A 21,812-nucleotide genomic window follows, 5' to 3' on the forward strand; every position below is an offset into this window, starting at 1 on the left:
ATTTTAATAAAACCATTTTTTAAAAGGAAGGTTTCATGCAGGTCGTCTTTTCTGCTTTTAATGTCTCAAAAACAAGACCACAGTCAAGGCTGTGGGTTGTAGGTCTCAAGGAGGTGAAAAAAAAACCCCCAAATGGAGATGACATCATGGCAGCTGTGAGAGGAAGTGCTCCTTCAGGCTATGTCTCGAACAGGGCAAAAGATAATGTATCATCCGCAGGTGCACAAATGTGCAATGTAGGCATTATTATGACGGGATAGTTTCAAGTGTTGTGGCTGGAAACAGCCTGTAGGCAGGAACTCAATCTTATAAGTATGTCGAAGGGGGAGGGAGTTCTAGCATTCATTTCAAAGATGTGTAAAAGAGGGAGCAACACTCAAAACTGCATAAGTAGAAAAGAAATAACAAATGTTATGAATTCTGAAACTCTCTAATTACTGTAAACAAAAGATGAAGCAGATTACATTTATTAAATCTTGAAACTTTACTTTGCATTTTTCCTATCTCAGGACACCTCCAGGCGCTTGATTATAACTTCAGAGAGAGAGAGCTATATGCTGACTGTGTTGCGTCAGGTATGAAGTGAACCTTCAAACAGCTTTTGATCTTGATAGTGAGAGACTGCGTTAGGGAAACAGGTAATGAGATCAGTGCTAGGACACAATACCTTACTGTACACAACACCGCAACAGTGTGGCAACATCAGTTATTGTGAAGTTTGGTTGTTTTTTGTAACTTTGACAGGTACTCAAAGTTGGCAGTTGAACTGTTAAATAGCCTGTGTTTGCTGACACAAGAAATACGCATAGAAGCAAATGTGGCTCAGTTAATAGCAATCTCCTGCCTGTTTGTGTAACACTTACCGTCAAATAGGGACAAACTTTGTCCCACGCTGGGCTTACAGCAGTGACAAAAAGGATAAAGGCCAAAATGTTTGTAATAGGTACCTAACAAGGGGGAAAATACAATCCACAAGAAACACTATTATAGAGAGTGGGTTTGTGTGGCACTTTGTGCCTGTTTTTGTCCCCTTGGGATTTAATTATTGAAACAATTGTTTATTCACCAGCTTTAACCCTTTGCTCTTCCATTCACTATTTTTCCAGGCACACTTCCAATTGCTTGCATTACTTTCTAGCAATGCAAGCAGTGTTCGGGGTTTGGCAACTGAAAGGCTTAACTGATGTTAGGGCTAAATATTAAATCTCAACCTCAAGTAAGGCCAAGGTAATTACTTACTTGTCTACCAGGCACCATTCTAGACAGTTTTCTTGTGCAATGGTTTATGTTTTAAAGCTTGAAAACTTTGGCAACTTTTTTCCAGCTCTAACAAGAATCTATCAAGAAGATATATCTTTTTTATTAACTTAAAGTTGGTAAAATGTTTTGTTGTTTATTGATTAAATCATCTTTCTCATCAAAAGCACAAAACAGTTCTAAAAATCAGTACTAGTTAGGATTTAAAAACCTTGCTCAAAAGCACACTGACTGTGAAAGACCGGTTGACTAGTCCACTGAAACACAGATTATTTTTTCATCAGCAACTGAGTTCTGAAGTCTTTACTCATATGTGGGTCATATTAAATTTAATCTTTGCAGCAGATTTGTTTGACTGCTCGGAGCTATGATTCTTTATTCAGTAATATATTGGAAACAAAAAAAGAAGTACATTGCTGGCTATGATTCACATCTGAAAAAGAAAATAAGAGCAATTCAGGTGGATAAATAGAACAAACACACTGAGATTTATATCCTTTAAAATCACATCTAAGCCTAAGGGGATAAAGAGAAAAGATCCTCAAGGTTTTGTTTGTCTGCACGTGCCTATACACATTCCAGTTATGTGGTGAATGGCGAGCAAGTGACAAGAGGGGCCTTGTATTTCTAGGTCTATCTCCTGCCCACCCTGTAGATTAGCCTCTTATCTCTTAAATGAGACAGTGCCGACGGATTTGGATAACAGGAATTTGGCATCAGCACCATGCTCCCTGCACTGAGAGCTCTGCTGGATCACAGAGAGTCCCTGTGCAAGAGTTAAGCAGCAGAGACAGCCTTGGACCAAGCAGTGGGTGGATATGGGGAGACATATAATAGGCAGCTTCAGATGCTGGCATTCCTGCTCCTTGAACACTGCTGGTGCTTTCTTTTTTTTTTTTTTGTCCTGTCGGCTCTTATCATAGATGCAGCAAATTTTTGGCCACCCCTGGGCAAATTACATACTTTGCTGATTTATATGTGAAAAGAAGATAATAAAAGCAGTGCAACAAATTAATAAAAAAAAATTCATAAAATCTTCATATGTAACTTCATGATTTATTCTTATTTCATGGATATTAAAAATGAATTAAAGATAATAAAACTATAACTGGGGCAGGTGCAAATACACCCTTCACTATTAACTTGTTGGGCTTTTAATTGACTCATTAAAACTAGTCATTAAAAACTGGGAGCTGATTCTGAGCCGGTGATGGTTCAAGACCAAAAAAGAAAAAGAAAATCCATGGGGTCGACTGAATAACTCGTGAGGTTCTAAAAATGAAAGCCTCGGTGTAGGGGGATGCTATGAAAAGGACATCAATGCTCTCTTTAGGCTGTAATATCCACTTTTTAACATGATCAAAAAACTAAATGGAACCAAATGTCTGCTGGAGAGAAAAAACTAAACATCTGCTTCAGAAACACTGCAATACACCTACATTATAAGAGCGGTGGTGCAACACTATACAGTACATACAGCTCGGTTTGCATGCACTCCATCGTCACAGGTTAACCACACCCGCATTCTCAGTACAAAGGTCAACACACGATGCACGCAAAGCAACATGTAGCTAGGATGGAGTGATTTAGGACATGCTATAGACATGTCAAGCTAGCAGCCTCCACCACTACTACTGCGTTTAAATCATAACGTGATGGTAATATTTGGCTTTTTATTTATTTTACAGCCAGTGACACAGGAAAGAATTGCACAAGGAGAGAGAAAAAAATAGATTCATTTAAAAATCAGCAGATGTGTTCAAATATCATGCAGTCGGTGAAGAATTTGCTACTGAGAAAAAAGCTAGCTTTTCTCACAAGGTAATTAACTGGAGAAACAAAATCCGAAGCTTTTGGAATAGTCACCTGACTTTAAAATCACTGAAAAGCTGTGGGTGGATCTTAAACATCCAGTGAGACAGCCTTAATATATCTGCTGAAGCGCTGTGCATAGAAGAGTAGGTGAAAATTAAATAAAGCCAGAACAGAAAGCCTGTGAAGCTGTGATATTTGCTAAGGGGGACTTACTAAGTTCTGACTTAGAATACGAAAACTTCTCCAAATGTCTGTATTAGCTTTCATTTTTGTTTAAGTTTATGAAACAAGAAGTAAAAATTCAAAGATGTTTGTAGAAAAAGTGCTTTTAATGAGCGTTCGCTGCAGCTGCAGGGCTTGTTTTGACTTCTTTTCACTTTAAATAACATCAAAATGTGTCACTTGCTCCGAGGTGCAACAACTGTATGCATACATTCAGTGTAAGATTTAGAGTAATACTTCATGACTGAGTCTATATTCAGTTCACACTCTTGTACATACCGTATCACCTGGATGGATTCTTGTGGCAGTTGACTCATTCCATCTCAGTCTGAACCGTTACCATGTGACTGACCAGGCAATAAGGCAGGCTGAAATGCATCCCCCAACTCTGACTCATGATTTGATCTGGCTTGCAGTCTGCCTCACCCCAGGCCGGAATTGATAGGTAGCGTTAAGTGCACACCTGGGACCCAGAGTTGGGTCTTTTCGCTTTCTCCCCATTTTCATCCTCCCTATGCCCAGGGCCTCAGACAGATATTAAGCAGGAGTGGTGCGCCACACACTTGGCAGCCCGCATAGACTTACTGAGACTGAGCTGCCTGCCACGTTAGGCGTGAATGCCAGTCACCGTCAGGTCCAATGGACAAAACTGGAGCACATTCCTGAGACACAGTCTTGCTAGTTAATAAATCTCTAATCCTGCCTAGGACAGAAAACATAGGGAGGTGATGATTATCTAGACCAGAGAGGTAACAGCAGAGGACACGGAGTCAGGTTACACTGAACAGGCTTGTCACTCTCACAGGGATTGGACTCTCCCAGATATATAAGTCATACTCTGCAGGTAGGTTTGACATCTAAGGTTACCTGGAAGGTCTACATGAAATAACAAGACTAAGGGTCTATGGCCACGCTGATAGCTCTGTGAAACTCTGCTTGGCACAGTTGTGCTATGAGCAATACAGACTGTTTATACAAAGTACTGTACAAGCTTTTACCATCCTCACCACTTTAGTTATACACACTGGATGTTTACATGTGAATGTTTGCTATTTGCTCCAAAACACTAAGTACTGTTGAGGCTGAAGAAAGTCATTAGTTTGGGGAGAATTTATCCAAAAAACAACTGATTTTCAAGTAAAATCAATGTGATTCATCCAAATGTTACCAAGCAGAGTGACAAATGTCTGCTTTATTGTGAATCAATAAATTTTATGGGAATTTTCAAGAAGCTGCTGTGATTTTTTTTTAATCTAGTCCAAAAGAGATGGGAAAACCACACAGCCAATACCTTGGCAAACAATTCCACTGAAAAAATAATGCTACCATTAAAAAAAAAAGGGGGGGGGGGGGGGGGGGAGCTAAAATAAGACATTTCTAAGGTCATCGCTCGGTCAGAGACTTCTTTATAATGGAAAATAAGGTATTGATGAGAACTTGTGGAAGGCTACTATCATAATTAGGTTCAGGTTCATTTGGACTCTTGTTTATGGCTGTGTAATCGTGCAGTGTTGGATTGTGTTTAGGGTATTTCAGGTAACTGCTAAAGTTACACAACACATTAAGGGGCCATTGAGGGCCTGTTCAGTCGCCAGGTTGGGATTTGATTACAGCTTTTCATTGGGGTCATCCTGTGGCCATTCCCTTTGATGATTTCTGTATTTGCTGATGTCTTCTTGATGTGTTTCAAAGTCATTAGGCGTGTGTGTCTCTGATAACCAAAATATTGCCCCAGTCACAACGGTCATTAGGGGCCTTTCCTCACACTTCCATTTAGCATGAAGTCTCCTTAAGAGCTTTGTGTTTACCCTGTAATGGAGCAGCCTGACCTGCCACTGGTCGAAGTACAGAAGCGTCCCATCGCCTCTAATTGCCTTTAGGGCGTCTGATTGTGGATTAATTATGCATCTAATTTGCAAATTATCAGCTAACTCACCGCAGCAAGACCAAAAAGGGATTAATTTGCTCTGAGATGCATGTAAATATGACAAGCTGAAATCACAAGTCCCAAATTACTTTTCAACAAGACAAAGTATTTGGCAAATAATTAGTTTTTCTTTTACATCAATAGGAGGTTTTCACAGTGTGTTAGCTTGTTAGCAGCGTGTTTCAGCGTAAACATGCACAAGTGATAATGGTACCTCTTTGGAAATCTTATTTGTGCTGAGCAGCAAGAACAGATAGCCAGGGGCACGTGGATGGAAAAGGAAATGGTAGTCTGGTCTAGATGCTGCAGTGAAAGGAAATCATCTTTCTTCCTGTTTTATTGCTGGAACGACATGACAAGTGACAGAGTAAACAAGTGTCCACAGTAGACCAGAAACAAAAGCTTGTTACAGGTAAATGACATGTTCCCAGAACATTTTTAAAAGTGTTTCACTGCTGACCCTGATGAAATGGCCCAGCAAATTACTGTAGCCCTGTGCCTCATCATGTGAGTCCAAAACACTTTTGCAGATACACTAAATTATGATGTGTGAGAAAAAATTGTGGGCGAACGAGAGAGATCTGTGAGCACAACAGAGAAAAAGTACAAAAGGCTCCTTCCGTTTGTTTTTGGGTAAAGCCGAGAAGGTTGTCTAAAGTAATCTACCATTGTGAGAGAAATTGGCTTCATTGAGGGTCTCACTACTCAGCCAACCCCCTCAGCGGTCCAGCAGACCGCTCAGAATAACCCTTCTAATAAGTCACTTGGAAGAAAATGTGGGGAGTCAGCTGATTCTTAATCCTCTCTCTTTCTCTGTGCTCACACATCAAGAGTCAGACTGATATGTGAAATCACATGAAAGCCCCTCTGCGGTGGGCCTATCATGGTCTAGTAGACTTGCAAGTATTGTTGTGTATGTGAGTTGAGACAAAATGAGAGCCGGGCGATGCATTTGCAGTGAAAATCCCTCTTCTGTCTTGAGTGTAAACAATAAGATGAGAGAACAGCAACTATTAGTAAACGCTTGCATTCCTCTCACCTGAAAATGATATAATTTATTAATTATTGTCTGTGCAGATGGCGTATTAATTCAATTTTGAGACAATTAGGTGCAACATGCCTATAAAAAATAGATTCTGATTACAATGACTGTAGTATGTGGTGTGATGTGCAAATTGTAATCTGTGATTTAAGCAAATTGTCCCACAAATTTGCTACGTGATGATGAATTCTTTATGCACATATTTCAGTGCTAACTCCGAAAGAATTAAAGCACAGATGCACATTCATTACAATGTGCATTAGATAAAATATTGTTTTAAAATACTCAATATGCTACATGTACTCTCAATTAGATATGCAGTTAGGCAGCTGCAAGAGAAAGCCTTTAATTAAATCCATCACATTTTCAATTCGTTTCAATTCAGTTCAGTTTCTTGCAGTGTTATCTATTCTGCTAATATACAATGGCCACGTCAGAGCACTTTATATAGTATGATAATGTTTTATTGTATCGATTACTCATAAAATGTCATCTGAGCTTCAACAACTTTTCCAAAGGCTACTCAGAGTTAGGCATTCATTTAGCATATTCTTCTGACAAAGTATGCTATTCTCAAGAAAGATTGGTTAGTGCAGAGCAAGTCTCAGTCACCGCAACCTAAGACTTAGCACTGTAGAGATCCATGAAGCTGGAAAAGGTCTATATATAAAATGGTATAATAATAAATCTGTCCGCAAACTGAGAAAATTTACCTAGGAGTTGACACCTTGCAACGATTGCATTAAAGAGGTAAAAAAAAGAAACCAGTGGTAAAAACAAAACAGCTCAGGCGGAAAGGACTACAGAAATCTCAAAGGTAAAGCACGGAGGAGGAAGCGTCGTAGTTGGGAGCTGCTTTGCTACCTCAGGGCCAAAACGCCATGAGATCAGTGAAAAAACGTATGTATTCAAAACTTGTTTAAACTAAGTTTAACATAGAATCACGGGGCAAGCAGTCCATGACGCTCAGGAGAAGTGACATTGCAATATCCGAAACCACAGAAAGAAAAATTAAACAAAAGTGGTTGGAAAAAACAGGAAATACAACCCACTGGTGATGCAGTTTCATCAAAAGATAGTTGCACAATTAAAAAACAAAATCACAAAAATGCTGAGGAACTGAAATATGTCTATATTGAGCAATGATCCAAAAGTCTCATCTGATGAGGTAAAGGAGGAATCAGTAAACATGTGAGGTTTTTCCTGGTAAAGGAAAAACCTGGTAAAGTTAAGTTACTTAACTGAAAAGTACATTTTTTTCTGCAGCCTGCACAGCTGGTAGCAGGTTTACTAAAGATGTGAAAAGTGCTTCATCGCATTTTGTTTTTCGCCTGTATTTGTGAATATATCTAATAAATCATGTTAATGCTAAATGGTTTTTTTTAACATGTTCTTGCAGCTGTATATACATGTTGCCTTTCAGGGGTGAACAAAGAGTCAAAGCGATTCGGATGACTGACATGTCTGTGAACTATTACAGACAGCTACTGTTTTTCCATCTTAAAATTCTCCTCATGGCTGCCAAGGGTTTTATTAGTATATGAAAGTCCTTTCTTTGTTGCCATAAACACAGAGTCAATTTTTTTGCTCCAAGATATTTGTGCAATTTATTGTTTATGATTATTTATGATGATGACATCATGTAAATGGAACCACATATTTCAGGCAAATATTTTCTGCAGGGTAAAAGACATCTAATCATTTGTTGGCAAAGTGAGTAAGAATGCCCATTTTTACCATTTTATCTGGCAGTTTTATTTGGCAGCTTTATTTGGCAGTATAATGACATCTATAATTGTTGTTTCATTTGAAGGTTTTCACTGTGCTGCTTGCCTCTTTTTCAACACCGACTGTCAGTCTGGAAAATGTTCCATTTTCTTTAAACTTTCCTTTCGTCTTTTAAGTATTTTTCCCAAAAGAGCTCATGCCCTATTTAAAACCATAATAATGCAGGCTTAATGCAACCAGTCATTCGTACAGGCTCAAAGATCTTCACAAAGGATTGCCACCATCTTTGTGTTCCACCTATAAGAGGAAAGGTAAGAAGTTGTCAAGGTGAAGAAAGGGGATTTTAAGGAATTTTATGCAATGCAATCAGGCAGCAGCTCAAACCATTGCTAAACAAATCCACGAACCAATACTGACCTTTTTCCTCATAGCTCTAACTGGTACAGGATTTTATATATTTGACATTTGAAAACGTCACACGTTACATAATGTATCAGAAACTTACCAAGGATGCTTTAGCAATGAAATGTTAACCTAGAAACACCTAATTCCTTTAAACCTTGGACTCATAAACAACCACATGCGTGCACCCTGTGACTAATATTACAGCTGCCCTCACTCAGGAGTCTGAGAACAAAAAAATCACTCTTGCAAATGCACATTGGTGAAAACCGTGCACGCACACACAATACCCCACTTCCAGCTTTTAGTTTGTTTTGACGATAAGAATGTGCAAACACGGACTGTATTTCTACCAGCACAAACAGAAAATCAGTTCAGCTGTTAATCATTTCAAAACCCTTCTTTGAACAAATATAACCTCCAGACCACGAGTGACCCTTAAAATATCTGACCAGTTTCCAGCGAAAAACAAGCACAATCTAAACTGTTGCCGCAACAGCTTAGATATCTTTGCCAACTCGTTGCAATGACCCCATCATATTTGCTATAAAGCACAGAAAGAAAGTCAAATATATCACTTCAAGAGTGTTAGTTAAAAGGGTACATTCACGGCAGAACAAAAGTACAAGTGGGAATACCTGCACTTGCCTTTTTAATCATCATCAGAGAGGCACATTGTCATAAAAATAAAACAAAGCTCTGCAGGGAAATACTTGCCCTCACTGAAGTTTGCATCGCAAGCAACACTGTGAGGTTAGGTTACTGGGGAACTTGTGTTTTGCTGCATACTGTCCTGCATCACTTTATTCTGCGTTCACCTGCACGTCTCCAAATAAAAGGGAGGTGGAGTCACGCTGGTACACACGATCGGCCTCAACCTGTAGACCTGTGTAAGAGAAGGATAGAGCGAGGCAGCCGGGGAGGGGTAGTAACCGACATAATTACAACACAGAGCTGTGAAGTGTCTGTAGACTTACCAACCCAGAGGGGAGACATATGTTACCTTGACTGTGCCCAGGTACCCTATTCACACGATACTAGACTTTTTATTTTTTCCTCCCGTGGCGCTCAAAGGGAAGCGCATGTTTTATGGCATTTGAGAAGTCTTCGCTGCGCTCTCAGGGTAGAAGAGGAGACATTACGGCGCGAGTTAGCTAACGTTAGCTCGCTAACAAGGTCAGTTTGAATTTTGGGGTTCCGTTGCTTTTTCACGAGTGGCACTAAGAAAAACGTCTGCCTCTTCGTCTTTACTTAAATGGGCGCATTTTGTGGCACGAACTCCTCTCGGCCGACGAGGCAGGTAAAGAGCTATATTTGTCACCACTATACTCTACTGCTGTTAGCTTGTTAGTTAGCCCGTTCGGTGGCTACCAAACCTCGGTCCGGTTCTTCGATTTTAGTGTTTGTGAGTTGATGTATTCGGACGGTGGCTTATGGAGCGTGCTGCCATGCAGCCTAGTTTTTGTCGTGTATGAGTTTGAGATTAGCGGCGTTTATTTTATTTTATATTTTCCGAGAGCGAGAGTCGGGCATCTGTGGTGAATGCCCCAGCAGCAGCTCGCTGCTCTGGTCCGCCTAGAATAGAACAGGTGCATCCCTGAGCTAGCGATGGACGGGCTCGGGATGGCACGCATCGCGGCTCCTCGATTATACGTTTACTGCAGTTTTAGAGGCTTGTATTGCAGTCAAGGTGGAGTTTATTTACTGCGGGTTGCCAAATGGTTTATCAAGGTTGAACGTCGTAGGCGGCGTTGTCATTTACAAAGGCCTCGTCTACCGAGCCCGACGGAAACGGGGCAAAGGAAACGGGGCCCGGTAGCCAACGTTTAGTTACTTAGCTGACACTACCTCCAGGGCAATAACTGGCTACCCAAAATTACTAACAATCCTATAAACATGTAAATTAGGTGTTTTTAACTAAACACACACACACAAATAAAAAATAAACGACCGCAGTATATGCATCTGTTACATCGCTAATTTCCTTTTAGCCTGAGTGGTTTTTTTCCTCTTCTTTTTCTTTCTATTAAAGCTGGGTGAATATCGAATTTTGACGTTATACCAGCTCGTTAGCTTCGCTTTAACCTTGCTTTGCGGGTTGTAACCTCACAAACATCAGTAGTCTCGGCCATAAATGAATTCTCACGACTGAAGGAAAATTAATCAGTAACCTAGATCTGAACAAGGACCAATTTCCAGATTAAAATATATTTGGCTAGTTGCTGTTTTTCTCCTGAAACTCCACTGCGTCTTTGTGCATTACAGAGCTGTGAATTCATTTACAGAAAAAAAAGAAGTGTGATTTGACTTCCTGCGTTTGACAGCATACAGTAGTTTTTCCTGTAGCGTTAAACGAGCTGCTCGCAGGTCACCACGGCAGGTTACACTTTGACTCAGTCAAGGCCGATTTTGTGTTTTCTTTCCACATTATTTCATTACTTTGTTGAACAGAGTGGAGGGCAACACAAGGGAAACATCCAACTGCAAAGCAAGCTTGTCTTGTGGATATGTTTGTTATTCAGCTCATGCACTATCTAGAGGCTGCTGGATGTGGTACGTCAATTCAATTGGCCCAGAGTGCCACTGTGCATCGGAGCCCTAATTATTTTTGATGGTTTTCAAGTTTTAACTACTGTTGAACTGCAGACTGCATGGATACCACGGCTGTTAAACGGTGTCGTCGCCCCACTAGTGTGGGCCTCAATGTGAAATGGGCAGAAATCACCCACGCTCAAGTCTGTGTCATTGCTTTGTTTACCATAGATTTTTTTTAAAAAAAGGCTTTATCATAGAAATGGGGAGGTTTTGATGTTTTCAAGCATTTATACAGTTGTCATAGGAACATGATTTGTTGTAGCATATGTATTTGGCTCCACTATGTGTATAAAACAGAACAATTTAATGAGGTTTGGGTTAATGCTGGGGTTTTGAAAGTATCCTTTAAATATTTTAAGGAGTGCTATGTAACTCGGCCTCAGTGCTGCTACAAAGAAAATATGACAGTAACAATGGTGCATAATTATACTCTTTTATGTGCAATGGGAAAGGTAATTAAGCCAGAATAGGTTTTATTTTCTTTTTGAATGAGTGCTTTGATGAAGAACACTTTAGTTTATTTTTGATATATTTAATGATTTGAACACCAGAGACCCAGACTTCATGAGTAATCTCTTTATAAAACAATGTTTAGATTGCTGGGCTTTTCCTGAAATGACACATCCTAATTAGTCCTGAGGATTATTCATCTTAAACACACCCTGTTATGCAGACGTTTGAATTTTAAAGCCGTTTAGTTGTTCATTTGAACAGCGTGTTGGAACACTACAAATGCACATTGATTTGAAACGTTTAATGTTTCTTAATGAGATGTCGTTTGACTTTTGTTTAAAACTTCCTACATACTGAACGTGATTAAAATCTAGGTCACACTGTGGAGAGCTTACTTTGATGCTCAGATGTTGCCTACCCCCCCCCCCCCCCCCCCCCCCCCCATTTGTGTGTGGCAGCAGCCTGAGGTGTGGTGCTCAGTCTAAATAAGGCTTATGGGTGTAAACTGTTTTCATGGTAATGTTTGTGTTTTACATTTTGAACACAGATGGATACACGGCTCAAGCAGTACCTTTTGTCTTTACACTCAGCCTGCATGTTGCAGTCAATTCAAGATGTATGTGTGTTAAAGAGACTGCCTGGGTTTGGAGTCAGAAGAGAACTGGGGGAGAGGGACAGGGGATTGAAATCCCACTGAAGTGACTCAGATAAAAATCCCAGATAAGCAACATGTTTCAACCTGGTTTATGTGTTAGGTGTGGTGTGACTCAGTACTCTTTTGCGGAGTAGGCGTCAAACTTCATATTTGAAGAACAAATCCATTGTGTTCTTTTTTTTTTTTTTTCTTTTTTTTAAACTAGTGTTTTAAAGTGCCTTTGTGTAAATATATTTTGTATATAAAATGCTCCTCCTCTGATATGTCTCTTCAGCAAGCTGGTGGGGGATACAGAATGTGAATTTTTCTTGTATATCATCATTTGCCCATCTGGCAGTGTAGTCGTAACAGTCCAAATCAGAGTGAGATACAACATACCTGCAGTGGATTTTGATCTGTGATTTTGTTTTGTTTTGGGGTTGTGTTTTTTTTTTTTTCTTTTTTTTTTTTTTTTGGGTCATCTTATCTTAGACATTCATCCAACCGCATTTGGGAGACAGGGCAGTGATGCTTGTAACATGCAAGTTCAGCAACCTCAAATGTGACCAAATTTACATGTCAGTAAATTTATTACATTTAGGTTTGGAGTTTTGTTGTGTTGTTTTTTGTTCCATATATAAACCTAAAGCTTTCTGGTAATTGTAGTATATGTACTTGGAGTTGTTCATGTGTGGCTGTTTAGTGTCCTGATTAGTTGTCACATGGTATTAGCTCAAAACAAGCAAACAAAAATAGTCTTATATGTATCTATATATCTGTATAAATTGAGGGTTGTCCTCTCTTAGTCTCATTGGGGCATTGGTTGACTTGAAAACTACTGTAATGTGCACTTGTTGTAAAAAGAACTTGAACGATCTATATTTAAAACGTGGAACAGTAGTTGTTGGTTGTACCATTTTGACGGGTTAACAGGAAAAGGGTATTAATTTGCCACAAAAGTAATGACAATATTTCGAGCTACAAATTTTACAGTAATGTAAACTGTTATTTTCGTAATTGGCTTTTCTGAAGAACATGTTTTAGTTACTTAAAGCAAATCACTAAAATTAAAACATTTAATGTGTTTAGAATAATTTAGATCACAAAGGCAACATGGTATCTTTAGTCAAGTAAATATCCCATCCAAATGCCTTCTTAGTTGCAGTGTGATATTATAAAGGTTATTATATATGTGTATATATATTATAAACGTTATTAACACCTTAAAAAGAGGTGTTGGCTTAGGGATGTTCCAATTTTCTCCTCTTTTTCCTTTTTTTTTTTTTTTTTTTTTTTTTTTAAAGCAGTGAAATGAGCAAATTGATAGAGGTCTGCAAATAATGTGCAGGATTTGCCGTTTCAGATTCCCTCTGAGATTCTGATCACTCCCACCTGCAACATTGCTTTCTATTGAAAACCTTCCAGTAGAGAAAATGCATCCATTCAGCTGTTTAATCAGCTGAGTTAGAATACACAAATTGCAAATAAGGCTTACTAAATGGGTGTAAGGAGTTTGGGGGGCAGGGGGGGGATAACAGTAGGAACTAAGAATGGGTACAAATTTTAAAGGTTGTCTTATTTGCATAAAATTGATCAACCAGGTGTTTGAGTGTCAGTGATGTAGTAGCAAGTAACAGTTATTCTTAGGAACTATCCATCCATCCATTCTCTTCCACTTATCCTTTTCGGGGTGGGGGGTGAGCCTATCCTTGCTTTCTTAGGGCAAGAGGCAGGGTACACCTGGGCAGGTCGCCAATCTGTCTAACACACAGCCACAGACAACAATTCGCACTCATTCACACCTATGGGCAATTTAGAATTACCGATTAAACTAACCCCACTAACTGCATGCCTTTGAACTGTGGGAGGTAGCCGGAGAGATCCCACGCAAACACAGGGAGAACATGCAAACTCCACACTGAAAGACGCCAGCCTGATGGTGGAATTGAACTCAGGACCTTCTTGCTGTGAGGCAACAGTGCTAACCACCGTGCAACTATAATTTCTTTTTCTTTTCTTTTTTTCTTTTCCAAAGAGATTCAAGTTTAAATATGTTATAGATTGTCTTAATGCTTTTTAAAGGAGAGCGAGTAAGGGACACAATCAAATCTGAACATTAGAGTTATTGCTGCTGCATTTCAGTTTACAGGTACACCAGAGTTTCATGCATGGATGATTTCAGTAATGATTACTTTTCATTATGTTCATTAAATTTAATGGCTTATTGCAAAACAATAATGCACAGCCTGTGCTCCCACCAATGTAAAGTAAATACTTGTGTATATATTTTGTGATGTCTTGCTTCCTGTGAGTTTCCTTTCATTCATTTCCTTTCATTGCACGGCTGCCCTTTTTAGTTTTTATGCGCTTTCTTGTATGAATCATCCCGGTAATATTGTTTTTATTGTTAGTTTTTTTTCCAGACAGCATAAAGCATTGATAAATGAGCAATTTGTGTATTAACTGTTTTGTTTTTCTATGGCTTAGATTATACATAAAGGGATTCTAGTGAGGGACAAGTGTAGCCACTATTTGACAATATATTGGAGTGTGTCTGTTGACGTCATACGTTGTGCGAGTTAAGCATTAGGATTCTGGGCAAACGGCTGACCCTCCTGTGCCCATTTGAGTGTTACAGGATTGGGGTTGGCTAGGTCAGCGCAATGGAGACTCTAATTCCAACCCCAGGGCATCTAATTAAAATTTACAACAAAGACAAACAACCTTTGACACTCCATCATCTCATGAGACTCATTATAACTCAAAATGGCGTGGCATAGAAGTAAAGATCATTAGGTGATCAACTTTTTTTTTTCTTTTTCTAATAATGTATTTAAAATGTATTAACATTATGTTACATTGTTATTGAACTTTTTTTTTTTTTTTTTTTAAAGAAGAATGCATTTGGGAACTTACCTGAATAATGTTGTGGCTTTAGATTACAGTGAGAAAGCTTAATACCGTTTCAAATCCTTTTCATTCACTAGGCCATGCATAATACTTGACAGTACTTGACTCCATGGTGAGCTGTAAATTAAGATGTCAGTCATTTAATATATCAAAAAACAATTTAATAACTTAAAAATTGTTGCCATTTTACACCATAAACCACAGATTTAAAGTTGCATAGCTGCAATTTGCATATCAATAAAATAAGACAAATAGTGTTTTGAGGGTTCTTGGCAGAAAGTGAATTTTTTTTGGATTGGCAGATGTGTAATGTAATGGGCATTTGTGGTGGTTTGTCATTATGTATTAATTCTGGGTTCCTTCTTAGAAGCTGGGCTATGGACCAGTGACAGAGTGAGACATTGAGGTTTTTTTTCTGTTGCTGATTTAGCATTCTAAATAAATGGAAAAATGAAGTGTCATAGCAGATCCTTTTTATTTTCCACTGAGCAATTTTTCAGGACCCTCTACTGTGTAGTACATATATTTACACCAAGAATTATGGACATTAATATTAATTGGTAAACAAGTGCCAAAAAACCCCCACCATAATAGATGTCTGCAGAAACTACCACGCAACCTGTAATAATAGATGTATGTTTACACTGATGTTTTTATGTATGTTTCCACTTTGTTGCCCTCATTTTTTTTTTCTTTTCTATATAGCCAGATGTCATGGCTGTCTAGCAGGCTGCCAAAGATCTCTTCATGGATCACAGAGGACAACAAAGAGAAACCGTTGCATTTTCAAGCATAGCCAATCACTAAGGAATCTGACTGTCAAGCATATCATCAGTTTGACTTCAGTGCATGTGGCCTCTTCAGTTGTTCATAGACATCTGTTGGGCAGCCCAAAGGCCTATTGCTATGCACTATAAACGGAGAGACGTGAGCTGTGGGGATGCTGGGGGGAGCAGGCTTATTTCGTGCAGGACTATCCCTCTGATAATGGGGCTTCTGGCGACCCTGACTCAGGGCACAGTACCAGAACAGCAAGAGACACTTGTGGAGATGATATCTGTGGAACTAGAGGCATCCATGCAGTCCTCTGTGCTCTCTGAGCTCAACGCTGCAGCATCCTTAGTTGGTGAAGGGCCGCCCACAGCTGTCCCAGATTCCTCTGCAAAGAATGAGGGAGTGCACACCAGTATCCCTGACTCCTCAGCAACTGTGGGCCAGGTGTTCCAGTTGAAGGTACCACCAGGACGTGCCCATGCAGGCTGCAGTGTGCAGGTAAAAAAAACCCAGCAAAATCATTGAGATGAATCTAATGGTGATATATGTGGCAATTTATTAATTATAAATTAACATTTAAAAAAAAATCTTTCTCTGTGAAGAAAAGAACAATGTTGCTGTACAAATGGTAACAAAAATGGTCTATACTAATAAAGTTTGCATAGTAGATTTGAGCTCCTTTTATTTGTTGGAAAATACAACCATATTCCTCTTCAGTGTGGATGTAGTGTAGGAGAAAAAAAGACAACTGAATGTTAAGGGTCCCCCCCCCCCCCCCCCCCCCCCCCAAGGTTAAAATTCATTCTTATACTAAACTAAATGAAAGCTATATAGAAAAGTGTGTTAAATTTTTGTTTTTTTCTGGGCCTCTAATGAAAGTATAACTGAACTTAAGTGTGGTTGAGGAAACAAAATTTAACACATTACCTATTTTTTGTTGTTCTGAGTCTTGTCTCTCTTTTTTTCGCCTTGAATTTCAGTTGGTGTGGAGATTTGTCTTATCCCATTTACCCTTCAGATTTGATCACTGTATCACTGCTGATTGAAGCTGACTTTGTTGCAATTTGTTCAAGTCAGACTTACGAATGAGATGAGATTATTATTGGCCCAAGTGGTGATGCAGAATGATATCCTGTCATACAGTAATAACTCAAAATGATGAGTGATGACTCACAGTTCTTATTATGAATAGACGCTCACTCGGCTTCCTGTTCATGTTTGGAAGGATTTGATAAACTGAACTGAATGACGGTCCCGTTTACTGGCAGCTCGTTCAATGTGAAATATAAAAAAAAAAAGATTCACATGTTTCCAGACAAGACTATGAATCTTCGAATTACTACTTCAAATATACTTGTCTGTCTTTGTTCTGTGTCATAGAATTTAATCTGCTAGTCAGACCAGGTAATTTTGATATTACTTGAATCCTTGTACATTTTCAAAGTCATTTGCAGCTACTTCTGATATGGAGCAGTCAATGAATGTGCTCAATTTTTATCTCAAAATTATCTTTGTTGTAAAAAAAAAAAATGGTAATGACGTGTTTTGTTTTTTCCTGTTTCCCTCTTGAAGCTCACCGAGATGGGAAGGGAGACTTTACCCTCCTGGCTATACTGGGACAGAGAGAGCTGCATTCTCAGAGGTTTGGCTCTGGAGCAAGATAAAGGTGTATATCATATCATGGTGTCAGGTGAGGAGCAAAGTCAGAAGACTAGTAGCCAAGTATTCCCCAGTACAGTCTTCTCTATTGAAGTATACCCAGAAGAACGAGCTGATACTGAGCCACCCCTAATCACACTTCAGTCTGATATTGGTGGCCTGCAGCCTTTCACCTGTGGTTCTGAGGAGCCTGTCACTGTCCTTACTGTCATCTTGGATGCTGACTTGACAAAGATGGTTGCTGAACAGAGGGCCAGCTTACTGGGCAATATGAGGAAATTCTCTCATGTGCCACTGGAACACATGAGGGTGGTCCCTGTTGTCAACAACCGCTTATTTGACATGTCTGCTTTCATGGCTGGACCAGGAAATGCAAAGAAAGTGGTGGAAAACGGCGCCCTACTGTCATGGAAAGTTGGATGTGCTCTTGACCAGGGCAGCGTTCCTGACATTAGCAGTGTCCAATCCTCAGCAAAGGATGGGACTATGTCAGCTAGGCTGGGCTATCCAGTGGTTGGCTGGCACATTGTTAATAAAAAGCCCCAGGGAGTCAGACGGGTCAGGCGGCAGTTGTACAATACTCCTACTCCAGTGCCCTCCCTGCTTCCTCCAACTATTAACCAAGAGCCATATTCACGTGTTATTCCCACTCCAACATCACCCTCTATTGCCCCAGCAACTGATAATTCTGCTCCACCTGTCAGAGGCCCTTTGCCCCTTCCAGTCAAGCCTACCATGAGGGTCAGGGATCAGATAGCTCACACACCTGTCTTTGGACCTCCCCAACCCACCAGAATACTAGGAACTACAAGCACTATCCCCATTCAACCTACCATGACCCGGCCTACTTTTGTGGAAGCTACTGCAGTGCCAACACCACCAAGCACCACTAAAAAACCCAAGCCCTCTTCCACAAAAAAACCTAAGAAACCCAAAACCTCGACTCCACCTCCCCGAGAACCGAAGTCCACAACTCCTAAACCACCTAGGCGCACAACAGCTCTCTCTCTTGCTCCGGACTCTAATACAACTCCAGAGATCCGCAACCCCATTGATCAGGTGACTGCATGGGTGGGAACATACTTCGAGGTTAAGATTGCTGCTGATGCATTTTATGACCGAGAGGATGGTACTACTGATAAGCTGCGTTTGACTTTAAAGAAGACACCCAAAGAACCAGTAACTGAAACATCTTGGATCCAGTTCAACAGCACTATCCAGCTTTTGTATGGCCTTCCAGAGGAGCAACATGAGGGGAATCATGAGTATTTCATGTTAGCCACTGACAAAGGGGGGAAGAGTATCATGGATGCGTTTGAGGTTAGAGTCCATCGCTGGTCTAATAATAACAAACCTTCAGTAATGTTTGCTGCTCGTTTTCATGGTGACCCCAACACTTTAAGCAATGATGTGCATAAAAAGATTCTTTTGACTAAGAAGTTGGCTTATGCCCTGGGAGATCGGAACAGCAGCACAGTGACCTTAAGAAGCATCACTAGGGGCTCAATTGTTGTGGAATGGACCAATAACAGTCTCCAGCAGAGTCCTTGTCCAAAGGACCAGATCACAATTCTCAGCAACAGGATTGCTGATCCCCAAGGAACCCCTAAAGTGGTCTTTATCAAAGCCATGGAGCCTGAATTCAAACCCATTAACATCTCAGTTCGTGGCACCAATAAATGCCAACATTACACATTCATTCCACCAGGAGAGGTGCCAATGCCTGAGCTTCCTACAGCTACGCCTTCACCTGATCCAATTAAGGGCCCCGATGACGTTTACCTGCACACTGTCATTCCTGCTGTAGTAGTAGCTGCCCTGCTGCTCATCGCTGGAATCATTGCTATGGTTTGTTACCGCAAGAAGCGTAAGGGGAAGATGACCATAGAGGAGCAAGCAACTTTCATCAAGAAGGGCGTTCCAATAATATTTGCAGATGAGTTGGATGATTCAAAGTCACCACCGTCCTCCAGCATTCCTCTTATCCTCCAGGAGGAAAAGCCCCCACTTCCTCCTCCAGAATACCCAAACATGTCTGGCCCTCACAGCACCCTGCTAAACCAGGATCTGTTGGAGGAATATTCAGTTTATCAAGATGATGATCCTAATGCCCCACCTTACCAGCCTCCCCCACCATTTACTGTGCCCATAGAGGGCAAAGGCTCCCGCCCTAAGAACATGACCGCGTACAGGTCACCTCCTCCCTATGTGCCTCCCTAACGCACACCAGGGGCTTTGAGTTTTGAAAGCAGGTGCAATCTAGGGATGCTTGTCGAATTACTACAGGAGTAATTTTACATGTTTAATGAAATGGCTTTGACTTTATAGAGAAGCAGGCAACCATAATCATATATCTCACCAACATGGATAAGACAATACATCATACAATTCAACTACAGGCACAGGGCGAATGGATGAAAAACTGTTTAATTTTTCTTTGTCCTTCAGATCTGCTTTTGACTTCTTGCATATTTTTTTTTTTTTTGTCTGTTCTTGCCAAGAGGAGTCAATTTTATCTTCAATGATGTACTATTTCTATTGTATAGAAAATAATAAAGAAGCAGGAAAAAATGAAGCCCACAGGGCCATTGAGCAGATGTCACCATGACAACAGACTTGAGGCTCTTCCTCACAATGTTAATCTTTATGAGTTCTATATCACTCTTATCTGTCTTTTCGGCTAGGTTTACTAAGATTTTGCACCTGTTATTTCTAGAGGGGAATGAAATTCATAATGCCAAACTGAAAGCATGAAATATTTTATTTACACAAAAAATTAGTTTGTTTCTTAGACATGAGTCTTTCCCTGTTCTCTTCTATGCTTTTTGCCTCCCTCTCGACAATAACATGCAAATGTTGCACTTATGCAAATTCTTGTTAAACCTTGCACTATGTGTCTTGCGCAGAACCGAAAGCATTACGTGGTGGTCGAATGAGGAGGAGAGGGGAAAAAAAAATGTATCCTTGAACTCATTACATGACTGAAATTCCTCTGGTACTAGATCACAAAAGAACATTACACTGATCACGCCTGTTGTAGCTGTAGCCTAATTAAGTTACAAAACAAATGATTTTATTTTTGTTCATCTGTGCCACTGAATCTGCCTGTGAGATGTCTGCGGTCACGAGGCAAACCTTGTAGGGATGCTGGAAAGATAACAAAGGGGCCATAGGAATGCTGTGCTTTCGAACAGTATGAGAAATGGAGACGTACCCGATGAGTTGGATCCACTGTCTTATATTCAGTTGGTTTTGTTGGTGTGGGGGCGGGTGGGTGTAAGAGTACTGTATTATCACTGCTCTGCCTCTAGGTGTTGCACTGTTATGCTTAGTGCACTGCCTGTTGTCAGTTCAGATGAGGCATGGGGACAAGGGGATGTACATAATTGTGTGCCTGTGAAATTAAACCACTCCATAATGTCAGTGTTTTATCAGTAAACCTAGTCGGGGGGAGGGGGCAGATTGGGAAATTATTTTATTTTTTAATTGTATGTCTAGATTTATGATCACAATCATAAAAAAAAGACTTTATAGTTTGTGAGGGTATAAAATGTTTACCTGCCCATCACAAAAGAAATTCTCAATATGATGGGGGATCAAAGAAACCACTATAATATGTGAATTATGTACATTTCATATCTGATATCACCATAAGAAAAAATGGTTAAAAATCTAATGTTTTTACTGAGTTTTTGATACAGTCTTAAACTTGTTTTATGAAAATATATTAATAAAATGTAATACTATTTGTAAAGCCTCAAAGATGGTGTAAAGTCCCATTTATTTGAGAACATGGTGCAGCATTAAACATGTTTTCAATGATGATGTGTCTGTGTGTATTACAGGGGAGATAAACACAACTCGTGACAGAAACTAAAGACTAGTTCTTATATAGTGCTTTCTATATCTGAGTACTCTGAGAGCATGATACAATATGCCTCATTCACCCCTATTCATACAAGCACTTTTTTTCTTTCCATGCTTAAGTGCTTTCTGTCGAATATTCATACTCCGATGGATTCATCAGAGAGCAACTCTGGATTAGGATCTTGACCAAGGATATTTAGAATGCACCAACCTTCCGATTAGTAGATCAATTGTTTATATGTACTTTATTATTACACCTCTCTACTAGGTATTCAGCATTATTTTATTATTGACATAATGGCATAAAACAGTTACTGCAGTTTTGTCAGCTGCACATCCATGATGTTAAATTTCCCTTTCCACCGCATTCCAAAGCTACACTATTGGATTGCGATCTGGTGGCTCTGGAGACCTTTTGAGTACAGAGAACTCACTGTCTGATGATGATTGAGCTTTGTGACATAGTGTGTTATGCTGCTAGAAGCAGCAATCAAAAGATGGGTACACTGTGGCCATAAAGGGATGGA

General features: G+C 39.9%; 1 protein-coding gene and 1 long non-coding RNA gene across 4 annotated transcripts; one reads left to right on the top strand and one right to left on the bottom strand.

Annotated features, from left to right (window-relative positions):
• Window positions 1-7,842: 7,842 nt before the first annotated feature.
• Window positions 7,843-9,190, bottom strand: LOC145422715 (uncharacterized). The gene is made up of 2 exons (XR_013904000.1): window positions 8,497-9,190; window positions 7,843-8,288 (listed from the first exon to the last, which is right to left on the bottom strand). It is a non-coding gene; the product is annotated as an uncharacterized LOC145422715 (long non-coding RNA).
• Window positions 9,191-9,270: 80 nt separating this feature from the next.
• LOC113013494 (dystroglycan 1-like) lies at window positions 9,271-21,240 on the top strand. Of its 3 annotated transcripts, none has more exons than XM_026154473.2 (3): window positions 9,271-9,411; window positions 15,691-16,257; window positions 17,332-21,240. In XM_026154473.2, exons 2-3 carry the CDS (start codon window positions 15,835-15,837, stop codon window positions 19,636-19,638), a joined length of 2,730 nt encoding a protein of 909 aa, XP_026010258.1. In that variant the 5' UTR covers window positions 9,271-9,411; window positions 15,691-15,834; the 3' UTR covers window positions 19,639-21,240. The 3 variants fall into 3 exon arrangements, with proteins under 3 accessions (XP_026010258.1, XP_026010257.1, XP_026010259.1); XM_026154472.2 differs by having other exon boundaries at window positions 9,287-9,569; XM_026154474.2 differs by lacking the exon at window positions 9,271-9,411 and adding an exon at window positions 9,570-9,693.
• The last annotated feature ends 572 nt before the right edge of the window (window positions 21,241-21,812 follow it).

Source organism: Astatotilapia calliptera, chromosome 20, assembly GCF_964374335.1.
Source record: "Astatotilapia calliptera chromosome 20, fAstCal68.1, whole genome shotgun sequence".
In the NCBI taxonomy this organism is placed as follows: Eukaryota; Metazoa; Chordata; class Actinopteri; order Cichliformes; family Cichlidae; genus Astatotilapia; species Astatotilapia calliptera.

What these genes read in the sequence shown, in the direction of transcription:
- LOC113013494 (XM_026154473.2), top strand. Translation starts at nt 15,835, where the DNA reads ATGTGGCCTCTTCAGTTGTTCATAGACATCTGTTGGGCAGCCCAAAGG. An exon ending in ATGCAGGCTGCAGTGTGCAG is followed by an intron (nt 16,258 to 17,331) that starts GTAAAAAAAACC and finishes TCCCTCTTGAAG; the next exon opens with CTCACCGAGATGGGAAGGGA.